General features: G+C 34.7%; 2 protein-coding genes across 2 annotated transcripts in view; one reads left to right on the forward strand and one right to left on the reverse strand.

Annotated features, from left to right (window-relative positions):
• LOC111619026 (F-box only protein 9-like) overlaps positions 1-7337 on the reverse strand; it is a 40887-nt gene extending 33550 nt beyond the window's left edge. Inside the window, exon 1 of the mRNA XM_023360661.1 lies at positions 7180-7337. Within this exon, the coding sequence (XP_023216429.1) occupies positions 7180-7182 (3 nt within the window). The 5' untranslated portion in view covers positions 7183-7337. The remainder of the gene's footprint in view (positions 1-7179) is intronic.
• A 6699-nt stretch (positions 7338-14036) lies between these two features.
• The window catches only part of LOC111619028 (phosphatidylinositol 4-kinase beta-like), a 46636-nt gene continuing 41354 nt past the window's right edge, over positions 14037-19318 (forward strand). The window contains exon 1 of the mRNA XM_023360662.1: positions 14037-14253. The gene's annotated coding sequence lies outside the window, so the exon portion shown is untranslated. The remainder of the gene's footprint in view (positions 14254-19318) is intronic.

The following is a 19318-nucleotide window of genomic DNA, read 5'->3' on the forward strand; positions in this document are numbered from 1 at the left end:
CTCGAGTGCGCCATCCACTTCTCTCGTTCCAATCACCCTGCTATCCCTAATAAATTAAACTTCTTCCAGCCTGAGCATACCGATTTAACAGTCTATACTGATGGGTCTAAATGTAACAATAATGTTGGTAGCGGTTTTGTCGCCTACCTAAACAACACCGAAATTGCGTCTGAGCGGTACAGACTTGGTGCAGACTGTACCGTCTTTCAGGCGGAAATGTACGCGATAAGCATGGCCGTGGCTTGGACTGCCTCGAACTATGATTCCCAGACTGTTACTATCATCACCGACAGCGAGTCCTCTATTGCAGCCTTAAAAAACCATTGTGACCACCCCATCTCCACCAGCATCCATAGTGACATCAACAAATCCAGCAACATTTACTCCATCTACTGGACTCGTGCCCACCAGGGCACTCTCGGTAACGAGAGGGCCGATGAACTCGCAAAGAGCGCCTGTGAAGACAACAACCTTCCAATTGTCTACAGCAAGATCAATATTAAAACTATAAAAAACATCATTCGCAACGACCTCCTCGATCTTTGGCAGGAGGACTGGGACAGACAAAATCATCCCATCACCCATCAACTCATTCCTAACATCAAGACCTTCCTTGCTATCCCCTGGTATAGACCGACCCAACGTACCAGCCAATTTCTTACCAATCACGGACGCTTCTATTCCTACCTGGCTAGATTTGTTAACTCTCCAACCTTCAGCTGTTCCCTTTGCGATGTCGAAGACGGCTGCCTTCACTATCTACTCACCTGCCCAATGCTTGAGCTTGAGAGACACCTTCTTCGCACCTCCATGGAGACACATGGTTATCACTGGCCTGAAAACCTCCACGGAATTATGAACAATAGTGACACCTATGCTGCACTACTTCACCTCATTGACATGTACTTTAAAAGGACTACTGTTGCTGCTTTCAACTGAAACCTCACTTACTGTGTTCTGTGCCTTTATTGCACATCATCCTGATATTATGTATTTTTATAACTGTATCACTAACCTCAGCATCTCATATCACTTATTTTCGCATCACTGTAATGATATGTAATTATCTATATGTATATTTTGTACAAATTGTATGTATGTATAATTCTTCTTACTGCTATGTACCCATTAATTTTATTGTCTCATATTTCATACCTTTATATTTTTATATCATTATACTTTCATATTTTCTTATTTTTCCCTACTCCCTTATTATGTATTTTATCCTACTAAATGTATCGTTATTATGTAACCATCAACTCCGCTTTTCACCTGGCTATATGTATATGGCGCCAGGATTTGTTGTACTCCAACAAGTTGTAAATAAAATAAAAATGGAAAATGGAAATGTCCCTATGTTTCCCCTAATGGGGATGTTTCCCATTGTCATGCTACTCATTCAAAATATCCACCCTCTTATAATCTATAAACAAGTAATGTATTATGTATGGCACTCTCAAACAATATAAAAGGCGATCTTAAGGTCTATAAGCAGCTTAAACTTTAACAACTAAAGATGTACAAATGTTAAAACTATGCAGTAAATAATACTTGAGAGTTTAACTTTTGAAATTATTTACATAATAATTTTATTAATGTAATGTTAATTTATTTTATTTACAGATCCCAAATAATGAGTGTCAAGAGAAAATAAATTGAAAGCTTTGGTTTCCAGAATTGAGCATGCCCTATTTATTTATTGCGGCATGTTTATTGTAATGAATAGCATATTTCCTTCAACGACTGCTGTTGACATTACTTCCACAAGTTAAAGTTGGAGCCATCATCATTTGAGATCACTAACAAAATCTGTAAATAAAACGAAATACATTGATAAAATTATGTAAAAACTTTTAAAGTTAAATTCTCAAATAATGTTTACTACATGGTTTAACAATTGTACGTGTCTAGTTATCAAAGTATAAAACTGTACGTGGACTTTAGAAACACTCTGTAAATAAGACAAGACAAAGAGGAATTTCTCTAATGTTCATTCATACATGAAGATGTATCATTAAGCAGATATAAAACTTTTAGCATTTCTCCAACCTTACTCACTATTAAAGATGTATTGCTTACTTCATTAAATTAACTACAGTGACTAGTTACTTTATAAATACAGTATATTACTGAATGCAACTGTATGTATGTATATATAAAATTTTCTTTATATATTTATTTTAAAATTATATATATGTACAGAGTATCTAAAAAGTACTGTTTTGTGAAGTACTGTTTTTTCATTCTTTTTGTTTTTATTTGAGTTTCACACCGGTAACAGGCTTTGGTACATAGATGACTTAACCCCAGTGTTATTTATTATATCTATACAAATCTACAGAAATTTTGTCCCTTTCATAATAGACCTCCATGCTAAACTGCCTTTTTTATTTTCCATTCTTTCCATCCATCCATCCATTCCTTCTTCCTAATTCACATATCACAGATGAAATTGTGTTGTTTTGCCTTGCACACTCAAGGCCATATCACATGGTTATGCCACTCATTTTTTGACATCTGGTCACTTTCCCTTTAAGTATTTTAACCAGACAAAAAATATTTTTTACTGATCTTGAGATACTACTTTGTAATTTAAACTTTGCCACTATCTTTCATAGAAGCCAATATAGGATTTGAACCAACGAGAAGGCTATCTAGCAACTATACTGTCATATATTCCATTACCAATAAGCTATACACTTGTGCACTAGTATTTAGCAGAAGCAAGATATAGCCTGATATACATGCACAATGTTTTTGTCTACACTATGTGTAAGGGAATGAGCTGCACATGGAGAAGATAGAAGGTCAGAGCGTGTGTGCATGTCTGACAAGCGAGAACCAGGCATCGGTAGTATGTTTAATATACCAAATCATAAAAACTGCAATTAAAAGCTTAATAATTTAAGGTAATATGCGAATATATATATAATCACAATAATCTCCATCAATTAAAAACACAAAATTGTTTTTAATTGTTCATATCAATACAACACAAAATAACATAATCATACCCATCACTTGGGGCTGTCCTCAGGGATCCAGGTCTGGTCCTGGTCTCTGGAACATAGCCTATAACTCTATCCTGCACTTAAACGACACCCTGCCTCCTGGCTGCTACATACAGGGCTATGCGGACAACACAATTATCCTAGCTTCACACAGGAACAGTGAATGCTTACAGGACATATGCAACGACATTCTCAATAACATTCACCAGTGGAGTATTAAGCATAGGCAACCCATTAACACAGACAAATGCGAAAGCATGATAGTTGATAGGAACGCGCCACTAATCAGGAAGCTTACCCAGGAAGCTTACCTAGAAGGTGCTCACAGAATAAAGCAAACGATGGAAATTAAATATTTAAGTGTTATTCTTGATGAGAGACCTAACTTCACACCGCACATCAAATACATCACAGACAAAGCTAAAAAGACGGCCAACGTCCTCATTAGTATTACTAGGAACACAAGTGGCCTTGGCCCTACTGCTACAAAGCTTATTTACAGGGGTGCAATTCAGCCAGCACTCCTCTATGCCGTACACGTCTGGGACCACGTGGCCGCCAAAGTCCATAACTGTAAAAAACTGTTATCTGTTGAAAGGATTGCAGCTCTCTGCATTTGTAAGGCTTATAGGACTGCACCCACTAGTGCCCTTTTGCTAATGTCAGGGTTGACCCCTATCAACTTAGAAATTAAATGCTTTATTTGGCAGGAAAATCTCATCACCTTACCCTGGCAAGATTATAGTGACTTGGATGTTGACAAAATGATTAGAGTAGGTAAGATTCTCCCCAGTTTGACCTTAATCAATGATATCAAAAAGTTCAGCATCAACAAAAATACCCTCCCACCTTACAATTACCACCCCTTCCATCAGCTTGCCCGATATTTACTTCGAAGATCCAGGTGATCATCCCATGTTTAGGATTTACACTGACAGTTCCAAGATGGGTGACGATGTGGGTGCCACTTTTGTAGTTTACTCCAACTTAGGCCACGAGCTTCACAACACTTGCTTCAATCTAGGTATACAATGCTCAATAGTACAGGTGTAAACTTTAGCTATTTATATGAGCTTAATTCACATTAGATGTAGGAAGGACAAAAGACACCACTTACACTTTCACATTTATTCTGACAGTAGAGTAGCTTTACACAGGATTGCGAAGTCTGATAGCCACTTAAAACTCGTCCATCTCATACACCACATCCTCAGATACTCAGACAACATTAAAATAGATAGATTTCCAATGGGTCCCAGGTCATGCGAAAGTTCTCAGCAACAAGACCGCTGACCATCTTGCCAAACAAGCTGCAAAGTTTTCAGTCACTAGTACTTTCAAGTACATTCCTACCTTGTACATCAACAATTATGTCAAGAAGCAAATCTTCATTCTCTGGCAAGACAGCTGGGACCATGACACACTAGTAGGCTCATCTACACTTTCATCCCCAAGGTTGACACTACTGCAATTCTTTGCCACTTTTATCCTAGTTACACCCTCACCCAGCTACTTACAGGACACAGCAACTTTAAGCAATACTTGCCTACATTTAACCTTGGAGACAATCCACAATGCGACTGTGGTATTCGGGAGGACCAAACCCCAGTTTACTTAGTTTTTCACTGCAACAGGTACAGTCACATTAGGAATAGTTTAATGAGAGCTGCTATTCTTGAAGAGTACAACTGGCCTTGCAACCTGCACAATCTCATTCACATGCATTAAATGTTCCATCGTATACTCGCATTCATATCCCTTAGAGGGGATCTTGGGAGCACAGATGAAATTTAGCTTTACCTTGCTTTCTTTCAACTGTCAGTATATAGCTGCTTTCAACTTTGTATTTTAATTCTTATTTTCCTTCTTTTCAGTTTAAGTTAGTCCTAGTTGTAAGTTATATTAGGGACTCTTAGCTTGATTTCTGGTTAGGTTTGTCCTAGGTTATGGTAAGTTAGTTTAGTTAGTAAGTTAATGTTTAAAAATAAAAATAAATAAAATTATATTAAAAAAAAAAAATTTGGGGTCTTGCATGTTTGTCTTTTGTCCGTCCATTCATCTCATCTAGTTTGTCATTGTTTGTTTGTTTTTTTCACAGTCTGTCTGTCTAACTGTTAAGTAGTATTAAGATTTGCACTCACGTTCAGTTTCATTAGCATTAAGTAGTTATTAAGTCTTCCTACTTACAGCCATTTTGCACTAACTTCTACACTTAGCTATTCGTGGCAGCACTGAATCATTGGTGTTTGCTACACTTAGGTTTTCTTTTAGACCCTTCAGGGGACTACAGCCTTGCAGCCTAAAAACTGCATGCCAACATCAAACATAGAGGATACTGTAGTCATACATACATCATTCAGAAGGATCCTACTTTTCTCTACTATCTATCTCATCTCCTTCCTTCTTCCCCTGCCCTTTCCCTTACCCTCTTTTCTGCCGGCTAAACACCTCAGCCGAAGTCTTTCTTGTATGTATACTTCATAACTATTCTTTACTAGTTTTTTTAAACCTCTTTTCAGGGCTCCATTAAACTTGCTATTAGATATAAGTATGTTATAAAAATGTGTGATTGACTATTAAATCCATAGACCACCCCTCCATCCCTAACCTACTTTCCCAATTATCATCTAGGGTACAGAGGGTTCACTTTTGTTTACACAAATAAAATGGAAAAATAACATTATAAGTGTTTTGTCAATTTGAAACTGTGTCATTGTACATTTTTGTTTCGTAAGCACTATAAAGTGCAATTAATCGAACACTAGGCATCCTTTCATTTGTCCATTTAGTTGATACACGTTTACACGTTTCGGATCTTATGTCACCCCTTTTCGGTCATAGTCAACTAATTTTTAAAAAAATGTGCATAATTACCACGACATTAAATTGATAAAAATGATACATATAATTTATGAACATATTTGAAGGTATGTTTGTAAATTATATGTATCATCATGCTTTCCTTTGATGGTCCATTTTATATGCTTACATATGAAATGGACCTACAATCCTAATATAGAGTCAAAATATAAATGCCAAGTGTCCTAGCAGAGTTAGAATATTGCCTAAAAAAATTCATATATTTTTTTATACATTATTAACTTTTAAAAGTAATTATTAAGAATCAATGTTTATTTGTACCAGAATCATAACTCCCTTTATTCTTCACAAAACTAGACGGATAAATGAATTAAATGCATACCAAAGAAATCTGGCCACATATGCTTCCAAAAAAATAGAAACAAAACTACAGCAACCAGTCTTATAAAATACACTCTCTTTGCAGATCAGAACAGTGGAAACTCTAAAAATGTTCAATGCCAAACTAAAGGGGAATGCATTCATTACAAAGAGAAAAACATCTCATGCATGGCAATCATTTTACAATGATCCCAATCCTATTGATAGAAATTTAAATTTTTTTTAATATCAATATTTGATTTTTCTCACCAATATACACCTGCACATAGTTATTGTATACAAATAAATACACAAAAAAACCATAAAATCAAGAAAAATAAAATTTAATGCAAGAAATGAACATTTTCAACATTTGTTTCTTCCATTAAACTTTATTTTTGGTAATTTTCTAGTTTTTGTGTGTATTTGTTCGTGTATCATATCCATTCCTTAAGCGACAAGGCTAGTTATTGAATAATTTAGCACGTCATTTCCAAACATAATTTTCAAAATTTCTAATTTGTTCTGATTTTAAACTCATCGTTCTTTCACACATGCCGATACGGCGTCAAATCATACAGACCCGAAGCCAGTCTAATTGTAGATTGAAAACATTTGTCCGAAACAATTTTAATTAAAGTTCTATTAAGGTTTCTTTGGTGTTTAAAGTCGCTTTATATTTGTAAACCAACAACATTCTGTTACACTGTATATTGATGTATGTCAGTAAGCCATGACACTAATTTATTTATTTTTAGGCTTATGTCAATCTGTAAATAAATGAATCAATATATTAAATTTGCTTGACAGCTGCACAAAAATGAATTAAAACTTAAAATATTTTCATATTTAAAATTCCAGTAATCGATTTTTGTGTAAAATTTTAAAAAAGTAGCATTTTCTGTGCTGTGTCGTCATATACATTCGAAATTTCAATTACAATTAAACAATTTCGAAAATATAACGATTAAAATAAGATTTTGGGTACCATATTTCGATATTCCAGTTTTTTCTTGGAAATATTCAGGCGACGTACTCTCGGTCAGAATTGAAACGAATAACACAACCGAAATATCGTCTGCCTTTGATTACGGCCGCCATTTTGTTATTGACGGCAACAGATCGAGTTGATGTTGACGTCTTACGTAATATACGTTGCCACTTTCATAACTTAAATTTCCCTCCCCCCTTATATATATATATATATTATTTTACATTAGATTTATCTACTTTTTATATATTTGTATCTATGATCTAATAGAAAGAAGTACACGTAAGAAGTAAAATCGACTTATCGGATGAGGTAGATAAAGTAGGAACTGTAGCATCATTCCAGGAAGCCTTTTCCAGAAAAAAAAAAATCTGTTAGAAATTGTAATTAATTCTTAAAAAATTTTAAAAAGTCTCGCAAAAAANTTAAGATAATAAATAAAAATTATCGCATTTTATTAATAAACATAAATAGGTACGTTCGTAAAGTCAAACGAGTTAGTAACGAATCGGTCAAAAAGTAGTAGTCTCGCTCAGTACACATGCTCTGTGGTGACGACGTTTCGAACGAAACTCTAACGAAGTTCACGAAGGAAAGAGTAGTTACTTCGTTAAGAAAATGGCGCCAGATGATATCGATGTTTCTAAATCTACTCGAAAGTCAGTGATTCTCAACCACTATGCCGCGGCACTTTTTGAAGTGTGCCGCCACTGCGAATACCCGAACATAAACGACGTCAGACAACTAGTTCAATCGGTTCTGTCTTCCTAGAGCGCGTTTGGGAATTGTAACCGGTGTTACCGGTAACTACCGGTAGTTACCAAGGCGTTTTTTTTAACTCTTTCTCCGCCCGGCGGGCACTAGGTGGGCCTCTTTTTGCAAGCCCATTATGGGTTCGGCCAAGCCCACAATGGGGCGACGGGTGGTGAGGGACGGGGCCCGACATATCCGGAAGGATCCCCTGGAAAATTCCTGGGATCTTTCGACCCGTTCGGATTCGAGCCCGGGTTCCCCAGAGCGGTAGGCTGCCACCTGGACCGCTCGGCTATCCGGCCGCTACCAAGTCGATTAGAAAATGTTACCTAAATAACCAACTGCGTTTAAAAGTCACTGTTATGATGTCACCGGTTGTCCTGCGGTACTTACCGAAGTAACCCTACGTGCCGCCAAATTTTTAAATTATTAAAAAAGTGTACCGTGACGAAAAAAAGGTTGAGAATCACTAGTTTAAGTTATGGATTAAAAGGTGAAATGATAGAAATAACTGTCCACCCGAAGCAATCTAAGGAAAATATTTCGGAAAAGACTGCACTAGCAACATTCGTATCTTCGATTTTAGAAACAGCCATTTTGTTATAAACTAATCGGTCGAAAAGTCTAACGAAATAAAAATAACGATGACGTCATTTTCGTTTGACTTTACGAACGTACCCAATGTTTTCTTCTTCTCACTTAAAATGTTGAATTAATGTATAATGTATAATTTTTTTTCTCACTGTGGCCAATCTTTAGCAAGCCCATTATAAATTCGGCCAGGCCCACAATGGGGAAGGTGGTGGGGACGGGGATCAACATATCCGGACGGACTAACCCACGAAAAATTCCCAGGAATTTTTCATTGGGTAGTCCGTCCGGATATGTCGGGCCTCGTCCCTCACCACCCGGCCGACCCATTGTGGGCCTGGCCGAATCCATAATGGGCTTGCAAAAAGAGACCTCGTAGTGCCAAGAGAGCGGAAAAAGTAAAAAGAAAAAGTTTAAGATTTACGTTACAAATTGCTAACATAATTCCCATTTCACAACTAACGAACGAGATTTGCCAAAAAGAATGATAAATAATTTTCGAATTCTTTCTGCAACGTCTCTATTTGCATCTTTTCGGCTTCGGCCATACTAGCAGCCTGCATACTTCTTTATTCCCATGTTTATGTGAGGTCGCGTTTCCTTCTCTAATATGTTTCCTTCATTTCTTCCTATTAAGGGCGTCTCCTCTTATTCAAGTCTTATTCTACCTTATCTTTCCATCGCAGCCTTGGACTTCCTCTCTTCCTCCTTCCTTTCATTATCAATTTTCCGACCCTCTTTCCAACATAATCTTCACTACTTCGCTCTACGTGACCAAACCACCTCAACCTGCTCAAGGGACCGACCTTAACAGAACCTCTGATAAACTCTTTTAAAAAATTGCAGGGACGAATTCATATTTAGAACAAAAAATATATTTCTTACTAGACTATACATATACATGTACAGTAGACCCCCTATAAAATGGGTTCATATAATTCGGATTCGTATATCGCGGCGAAAAAATTGCGACCGTATTCGTATAAACACGCTAAAAGAGACTCCTATATAACGGTAAAACGTCATCGCCGACTCGTGTCGCGACAGGATTGGTCTAATCTATACCAATAGCGGATATTGCCAAACCGTTGAGTTTAAACGAGTAGCGGACCTACAAAAAACATTTATTATTTAACGTCCATAAAAATTATATTTATATTAATAATGTCTCCAAAGTTCAGAAAATTTTTTGCAGAAAAATAATCTATCAGGANTCTATACCAATAGCGGATATTGCCAAACCGTTGAGTTTAAACGAGTAGCGGACCTACAAAAAACATTTATTATTTAACGTCCATAAAAATTATATTTATATTAATAATGTCTCCAAAGTTCAGAAAATTTTTTGCAGAAAAATAATCTATCAGGAAACACGCGCCCCCCGTTCGATGCGCTGCTCCACGACGAAAACAAGCTTAAGCAATGGCGTCGTCGAACGGTGCACACTCGGTAAGTAATTCTACAATTTTTTGTTTATAGCATAGTTTATATGGATTATTCCCAAAAAGTTTTACGTGTTTTGGAAATGTTGAGTCGAATTAATTTTATGGAAGAAAATCTTTCAAACAGCCGTAGTCCGTAAACTGCATACGTGCCGGGCTATGATTGGCTCATGTATTTGAGGACTCGTAAAACATGAATTTCATAAAGAACGGAATGTATCTACCGTGTTATAGGGGGGTCGACTGTATATGTATCATGTATATGTATAGTCTAGTAAGAAATATATTTTTTCCTCTAAACTCTGATAAACTCGTTCCTTATTCTATTCTTCCTTGACACTACACACATCCATCTCAACATTCTCACGGACAATCACAAGAGCCCATGAAAGAAAGATGGAGGCGGCGGAGATGAGAAATCTCCGCCGCCATCTTTCTTTCATGGGCTCTTGTGATTGTCCGTGTCTCAGCTCCATATAACATTGCGGGTCTAACAACTGATTTATACAATTTTCCTTTCGGATTGCAGCTAACTTTCTTGTCGTATAACACGCCTCTCAGCTCCCTCCCAATTCAACCATCTACGTTAAATTCTGTGTTACACTTGCGAGTTCAATCCTCCTCCCATCTCGACAAAGACCCCTAGATACTTAAACCATAGGAAGCGGCACATTTTGGATTTTAATATTACACTTGTCCCTACCATTCAGATCATATAAGCTGTTTTAGTTCTGCTATTCCTCATGCCCCTTTCTTCCAAAACTTTCCTCCACTCTTCCAGTTTCTTCTCAGCCTTGGTTTGGGAAGGTTCACACAGCACAATATCATCCGCAAACAGTATACTCCACGGAGCACTACACTTCACGTCACAATCCAACACGTCCATTATCGGGTCAAACAGATAAGGGCTAAGGACCGATCCCTGATGTAAACCAACATTCACAGAGAACCATTCTGTAATACCTAAGCTAGGAAATGTACGAGGGAGCGGAGACTCCCTCATACATTTCTTTGACGAGCATAACATATTTTTCTGGAACATTCTTTTCCCTCAAACATCTCCATATCTCGTCTTGGTAGCCAATCATACGCCTTTTCTAGATCTATGAACACCGTGTGCAAATCTTCCTGTATTTCCCTGTGCCTTTCCATCAGATGTTTCAAAGCAAAAATAGTATCAGTTGTACCCATTCCCGGAATAAAACTGTTTCTCTTTAATCTCAGATTCCTGTCTAATCCTTCTTTCGACAATTTTCTCTTAAATTTCATAGTATGAGACAATAACTTTAAATCTCTCTAATTCCCACAATCCTGTACATCCCCTTTACCTTTAAACACCAGCACAAGAATACTTTCCTTCATTTATCTAGGATCTTCTCCTGCTGCCAGAGTTTCTTCATAAGGTCCCAGAGGATATCAATCCCCTCCTTACCCAAACCTCTCCAAGTTTCAACCGGAATCCGATCAGTGCCTACTGCTTTCCCCATCTTCATTTCCCTAAGCACCCTTCCCACTTCTTTTCTTCTAATATCTTTGCACCACTCTTTCATTCGCCTCTCCATCTTCGTGTAAAGTTCTGGGGTTTTCTTTATTCAATGAATTCCTAAAATATACTTTCCATCTTTCTTTGACTCTTTCGTAATCTTGTAATATCACTCCTTTATCATCTTTAATCAATTTAATAGAGATAAAATCTTTTGATGCCTTGCTTTGGAAATTCTCATCAACTGCCTTTCCCCATCTTTCCTTTCGAAAACTTTATAAGCCTCTTCTAACGCCTTTGCTTTCGCAATATTCACCGCCTTTTTAGTCATTTTATTTGCCAAATGGTAAGTTTCTTTATCTTCAGGCCTTTCCATCAAGTCCCATCTTTTCTTTGCCTCTTTCTTTTGTTTAACTGCGGATTGTACCTCAGCATTCCACCACCAAAGCAGCCTGCATACTAGGTCTGTAAAATTAAAGTTTAAATATTTCGTCAATGAATGAAGCGAATTAATTAACAGAATGCGCAATCTCAAAATGTGCACTTATTCGAAAGGACGTTTATTGGAGAGACGAGTTTTGGATTTCTTGGCTCTGCCGAAGCAATAGCAACGGAAGTTTTGGTTTATCTCGAACTTCTTAGTTTATATTATTTTCTTCTTTTGGTGCCTTATCCGTTTCGGATGTTGCCTGTCGTCACGGCTAACGTATTCCATTGCTGGATCTTCTGAATAGTTCTTCTGAAGACATTTCACAGCAGTCCCTCGAGATTTTCAGTCATGAGATTCGACGTCGTCCTGGTCCTCTATTTCCAGAGATTTTCCTTTGTATAACGACTTGTAAGATTCGGTACTTGACACCATTTCTCATAATGTGAACGAAGTATTCCGGCTCTATTTGTTTGATGGTGTTGAGCAGTACTTGTTTATTCATTCCCATGGGCGTAGCGAGGGGGAAGCCTGGGTGGGCACGGCCCCTCCCAGGGAACCTGGTGCCCTCTTCAGGAAATCACAGCCGAAAAAGTGTTGAGTCGATTTGTAAAAACCTAAAGCTAAAATAAAAGTTTTGAATACTAAAAAAAGGTGAACGGCTTGCTCGGTGCCCAATAATGAACAATAATTTGAAATAATTCAATTTTGTGTCAGGTTGGCCTCCACTAGGCCCCCCATAACAAAACTCTGGCTACGCCCATGTTCATTCCTCGAAAATATTCCTACATTGGTCACATGTTCTACTCAGGATACTCTTAGAAGCCTTCGGTAAATCCACATTTTGAAGGCTTCGATCGTCTTTTCAGATGTTTTGAAAATACGGATTTTCAGATACGGTCCAAAATTCAACTCCGTACAATAGCACCGGATCTAATTATTCTAGTTTTCGTATCAAGGATAAGACCTATCCTTGATACGAAAACTAGAATAATCATCTAAAACAACAGTTTCTAAAACAGAAATTTTTTCATTTTTGTGAAAGCAGTTCTTGCCTTTTCTATTCGCGCTCTGATTTCTTTATCACGATCTCAGTTATCACTTGAAATACTTCCAAAGTAATTAAAATTTTCTACTCTTTCATTTCCTTTTATTCAGCCATCAACTTGCCCTGAGTTGATATCCGACTTATGACCATATATTTGGTCTTTTCGAAGTTGAGATCTAAACAATATTTTTTGCTTGAGGTTCTGACTCGATCTAGCAACATCTGAAGATCTTTAAAACTTGTGGAGATAATTGCCGTGTGATCGGCATAACGAATGTTTTTCAAAACATTCTCCATTGATCTTAATGCCGATATCAAGATCAGCCAGCGCTTCTGAAAAAATATTTACATTATTTTAATCAATTAAAAATACTACGGACGGTTAAAGCATCAGCTTACTTACTGCTTTGCGAGAGCCGAAATCGAATCCTGATGAACAATCCCAGAAATTTCTTGTGAGCTGTCAGTTCCGGCTATATCTGCAATACGTTCGCTAATAGCGGTCTCTCTACATCTCCGCTATTATGGAAATGTGCTGCTATTTCTAGGAATTCAGGAATGACGGTGAAAGAAAGAAAAGAATGGTAGCGCCCGTACTTTTTTTGTTTTAACTCTTTCCGCCCTAAGAGGGCCTCTTTTTAGCATACCAATTATAGGTTCGGCCAGGCCCACAATGGGGCGGCCGGGTGGTGGGGGACGGAAGCAGCCATTACCGCTTTGGGGGACCCGGAATCGAATCCGAATCTGGTCGAAAAATCCCCAGGAATTTTTCGGGTGGGTCCGAAATACCCCGACGGACGCGTCCTTTTCTACCCGACCACCCCATTGTGGGCCTAGCCGAACCCATAATGGGCTTGCTAAAAAAAGCCCTTTTAGTGCCACAGGGCGGAAAGAGTAAAATAGGAAAAAAACATAAGTATATTGAAAAAATAGACTAAATTTTACAAAGAAAATTTATCACTTTATAATTTAATTATTGTATTCTATAAGAATCAAAGTAATAATAATCTTAATAGAGAAACTAGAGTCTATATTTCGGAAACGAATGTATACCAGATTAGGGTTATTATAGTTAATATGAATGACGAAACGTTAAATGACATTTGACGTTCTCAAGAGGGAGCTGATAATGACGGGTGACGTCAGTTAGTAGAATGGTGTTTTTAGTCGTCGAAGTCAGACGATAAAGTAAAAAAATGTATTTATTGTCACTTTATTGTCACAGTGTTTAAAATCAAACGTAACGCAAAGTTTTAAAACGGAAAAGGGATAAGATTATCATGTTAAATAATTGGTTATTTTTATTAATGAAGTAATATATTAAACGGTAAGTCAACGGTTGCTTAGCAACCGTTTTTTTACGCAATTATCATATTTTATAAATTTAAGTTATAAAAACCTATTTTTAATCGATAAAATTTTAAAAATATGACACAAAACAACGTTACGGAGCGTGAATTGCGGTTAACAAAGCTGTATAAAGGTTGGCATTTCTCCATTGAGATCATTGATTTAGGCTTCACAACAAAGTTTTCATCATTGCTTCTATCCTGCTTATTAACCTGTTCTAGTTTTGTATTAAGTTTTTTTAAAGATTATCTGTTACAAAGTACTTACAAAGGAAGGATGTAATGTGTTTATGTAATTATCTTGGTAGAAATTACCTTTAGGTCATTATTTATACATGTATACATGAGTTATATACTTAAAAGTAACCTCTACCCATTGTATATGTATCATCTATATATACTTTGTATTAAGACTGGCTCTACACTTAAGTGATTTCTCTTTGTAAATGGCATGCGTTAAGTTTTCCTTGATTTTAACTTTGATTTTTATAGATTTTGGATCTGGTTTCTTTGCAGATTGTTTTAAATTTGTTGCTTCGAATCTTGTTTGGATGTTGGCTCTTGATGTTTTTGCCTGTCGCTTATCTCTGCTGGCTGATCCTGTTATGAGTTGCATCCACCAGTGGCCGACTGGATGAATGCTGATAGTTGGGTGTGGGTTTGCACCTTGCCAAATGGAGTTTTCTGTGTTTTCTTGGTGTTTGTAACCACTAAATATGGGTCAGTTTCCTTTAGAAAGTCCTTTTGAGCTTTTTTCTTCGCAGATGTGTTGTCAAACATAAATGATTGAGTTGTTCTGCCATAATAGATAGGATGACTATATTGTTTATAATGTAAAAGTGAGTGAAAATTGGCTAAACTTAATTGCTTTTTAAAAATTACTTATACTGTATATTGACATATGAATTGATTGTTAATTTAGAAGACTTAGAATAACATTTTAAATAAAACCATTTTATATTTTTGAGGGTTAAAAAACAGACGGAACTGGGGACCATCTTGGATAAACTAGGATGTATGGTTATTTAAATAATAAGTGAAGTTGTGGTCTGTCTTAATTTGTTAACAAATTAGTTGATATTGTAACTAGTTAACTGTATATTAAGGGATTATTTTACTGTTATGAGATAGTTGGATTTCAATCTCTTTGCTTAGAGATCAGTTTAGATTCAAATGTCATTTCTTATCGCCTCTCTAGTATATTTTATTGAGCATTATACTCACAATAGGAGAAATTATGGTCTGTCTTAATGTTCTTTGTTAGCATATCAATTAATTAACTAGTTAACTGTACATTAAGGGATTCTCTTATGCTGTGAGGAATTTGGATTCATAAATCTTGGTATTTTGAGAATGATTTAAATCCAAATGTCATTGTCTGTCTTTTGTGATGGCCAAGCCAATGAGTCATTCAGTGTAAATAAGATATTATCTTATCATAGAGGGTAAGAATCAAGGCCCAATATCCAGGCATCTCAAGTCAATTAAGAGTCAGATTTAAATGCTTTTAAAATGTAATCTTCAAAACAGCCTTCAATTATGAAGTGTGTGTGTAATTTCAGTCGATCTTTGTAATTACATTCCTACTTCTCCATTTAAGAAATTTAGAGAAAGTTACATATCAAAATGTTTTAAGTGCATTAGTACTTTTTCATTAACTCTCATCATGTATTTTAATGACTTTAGCTTTGATTGACCTAAATCTATCCATACAAAAATTCTCTTGATTGCTAGATACATAATTTATTTTATTAAATGAATTATAACACAATTTTTGTTTTGTTTATGGCTATATATGTCAAAATAATACAAAACTTGAATGTATATTATTGAGAAATTACATATTAAGTACAAATTATAATATAAATTATTATTGATGATGATAAATAAAGAGAAAATATAAATTTAACATTTTAATAAATGTTTATTCTAAATATTTAATAATATAATTTAAGTTATATTAAGTATAATGAAACAGTTTAAATTATTTTCTTTTATTATAAATAGTATTTTTTGCACATAATTTTTATATTTTTCACTTACATTTAAATGTGTCAAATGTAATTAGGTCAGATAATTGGTAGATACATGTTTTACTACAGTTTAGAGGCAAGTGTTCAATGTGTGATGATTAATGTTTTGTACATGCATTCAGTAGGAGTTGCTTCTTTATTAATTAAATTTCCCTAATTAAAGCAACAAATTACTCTTTTAAGATATTTGAAGATTATTAATTCAATATTAATACTAATTTAATATTAAGCAAATGGTGAAACTACTGCTATGCTTCCTTTGTGTAAAGGGTGGTAAAGTGTAATCTTTGCTGTGTTTTTGTTCAAAAAATTATAGTAATTAATTAGATTTAATATAAGAGAATGTAGAAGTTTCTGCCAAAAGAAACCTGTATATACTTTTGTTTCTGGTGTTAAAAATTCAATGACTAATTAATTTTCTGCTCTATGAATGCATTTTTAACTTTAATGAAGTTTCAGTGGAATGGATGATAAAAATAAACAAAATATTACTTTCAAATATTTTTGCCTCTCTTCAAGGTCATTCAAACAAACAAAAAAAAAAGTGTAAAAGTAAGAAAGTTAGTTTAATTGAATTTCATTCAAGGACAAGTAAGAAAAACGAAAAGTTAATTTCTTTGCTTTAGTTTCTCTAAAGAAAATAATAAAGTTAAAATATTTGTATAGCCCCACTATATACAGTATATACAAATAAATATACTGTCTATAACTTTTTACAGCTTGCAACTGTGCTGTTTGTTCGGGTGCTTACAATTATTGTTTCTATTGTTGACTATTGTTTCTGTTCTTTGGGAATTGGGTGCAACTTATTTCAGGGCTATTATTAATGAAATAAATCTGGTAACCTTTTCACTTTATTGTTATTCAAACAACAATGCAACACACTCACTTTACTTCAACATAAAGTAAGAGTGACAACATTGAATACTATACAATTTTTCAGTTTATAATAATCTTTATATTCCTCCAGTAGTCAGCATGCTTACTATTAAAAGGCACTGTTCATTAGGATAATATGGTATGTATGTATGGGGCTATACAGTAATATACAGTTTATTAAATAAATAACCAATGCACACCAGAACAATATAACAATAAATTTTCTCCAAACCTATAACCGATGTGAAAGAATTTCAATCGCAAACATTTTCGGACCCCACTAGATCCTTCCTCTAACCGATAAAATTTTAAAAATATGACACAAAACAACGTTACGGAGCGTGAATTGCGGTTAACAAAGCTGTATAAAGGTTGGCATTTCTCCATTGAGATCATTGATTTAGGCTTCACAACAAAGTTTTCATCATTGCTTCTATCCTGCTTATTAACCTGTTCTAGTTTTGTATTAAGTTTTTTTAAAGATTATCTGTTACAAAGTACTTACAAAGGAAGGATGTAATGTGTTTATGTAATTATCTTGGTAGAAATTACCTTTAGGTCATTATTTATACATGTATACATGAGTTATATACTTAAAAGTAACCTCTACCCATTGTATATGTATCATCTATATATACTTTGTATTAAGACTGGCTCTACACTTAAGTGATTTCTCTTTGTAAATGGCATGCGTTAAGTTTTCCTTGATTTTAACTTTGATTTTTATAGATTTTGGATCTGGTTTCTTTGCAGATTGTTTTAAATTTGTTGCTTCGAATCTTGTTTGGATGTTGGCTCTTGATGTTTTTGCCTGTCGCTTATCTCTGCTGGCTGATCCTGTTATGANATAAACTGTGAAGTTTTCTTTCACATTACCTGGGTAACTAAAATCTTCTTACGTTAATTCACATTACCTGGGTTTTGATTATTTGGGAGTTCAATTTTTTGTCTTTCTCTAGCATTCATTATTTTAATACATTTTTAGCTGAGGAATCTTGAATACTTGAGGATGAAAGAATTTCCATTATTAAAATTCATAAAAATATTATTCTAGTTTTGTAGGTCAGACTGGCCATTTTGAAATAAAGGCCTAAATAAATATTAATTCATAATTTGTTGTTATTAAATATTTATTGGAAGTGATTTGTTAATGTGTCCTGTTAAATATTAAATGCTCCTGAAGGCATTATTTGTCATAATAATAAGAAATGATAATTCTTATTAATCTTGTACTGAATGTATTTAAGTATGAATATATGTAAGTGTAACTGTCTAAATTAACATTTCTTTGTGAGTAAAATTCTGAACAATGATTAACAAACTGAAAAAAAAGAGAAATATTTAGTGTTTTTTGTGTGTCAATTGTCTCCAAAGAATAATTGTTGTTCTCAAAGAGACAGAAAAAAAGAGAAATAATTGTTGTTTAGAGGATAAGGTATCAAAACTGACAGCACATATCCAAGTAATCAGTTCTGCTAAATGTGTTACATAAGCATTGGGAAAAATATATAATTAATGAAATGTGGATTCGGATTGTAACTTTTATTTACAGACAAAAGAAATTAAGAGGCTTTATTATATAATTAACAAATAATTGAATAATAATCATTATCAATTTTAATTAGTCACAATTAATTAATTGTCTTTAATGCTGTTACTTTGAATTTTATGTTAAGTGTAAAGATTATAATTTGTATTAAATGAGTTTTGATCAATTTTATTTTAAATTAAATTAATTTATGAGTTTTATTAAGATAGTAATAGCTGTAAAATTCATTAAAAAAACCAGCATTTTATGTTGAAAAATGTTGCACCAATAGAAATGTTTTAGTTGTGAAAGCTGGATTTTCTGTTGTTTTATCACCTGAATCACCTTTTAAATCATTTTTATCATATAAAAATAGTAGATGAGATATTTTACTTCTGATATTTCTCAACAATTTTACTTGAAATCCTTGGGAAAAAAACAACCCTTGCATGTTTTATGGCTTACTTTAGGGATAGCATGCTTTTAATGATTGTCTGAGAGATATTAATAAAAGAATGATGGAAATGCAATATAAATATTACTGTTTTGCTGATTTATTTTACACTAATTACTGTTAGACTTGAAAGCTTAAGTTAATGTGTA

The sequence above is a fragment of the Centruroides sculpturatus genome, unplaced genomic scaffold (assembly GCF_000671375.1).
Source record: "Centruroides sculpturatus isolate CEXI.00-Female unplaced genomic scaffold, Cexi_2.0 scaffold234, whole genome shotgun sequence".
NCBI lineage: Eukaryota > Metazoa > Arthropoda > Arachnida > Scorpiones > Buthidae > Centruroides > Centruroides sculpturatus.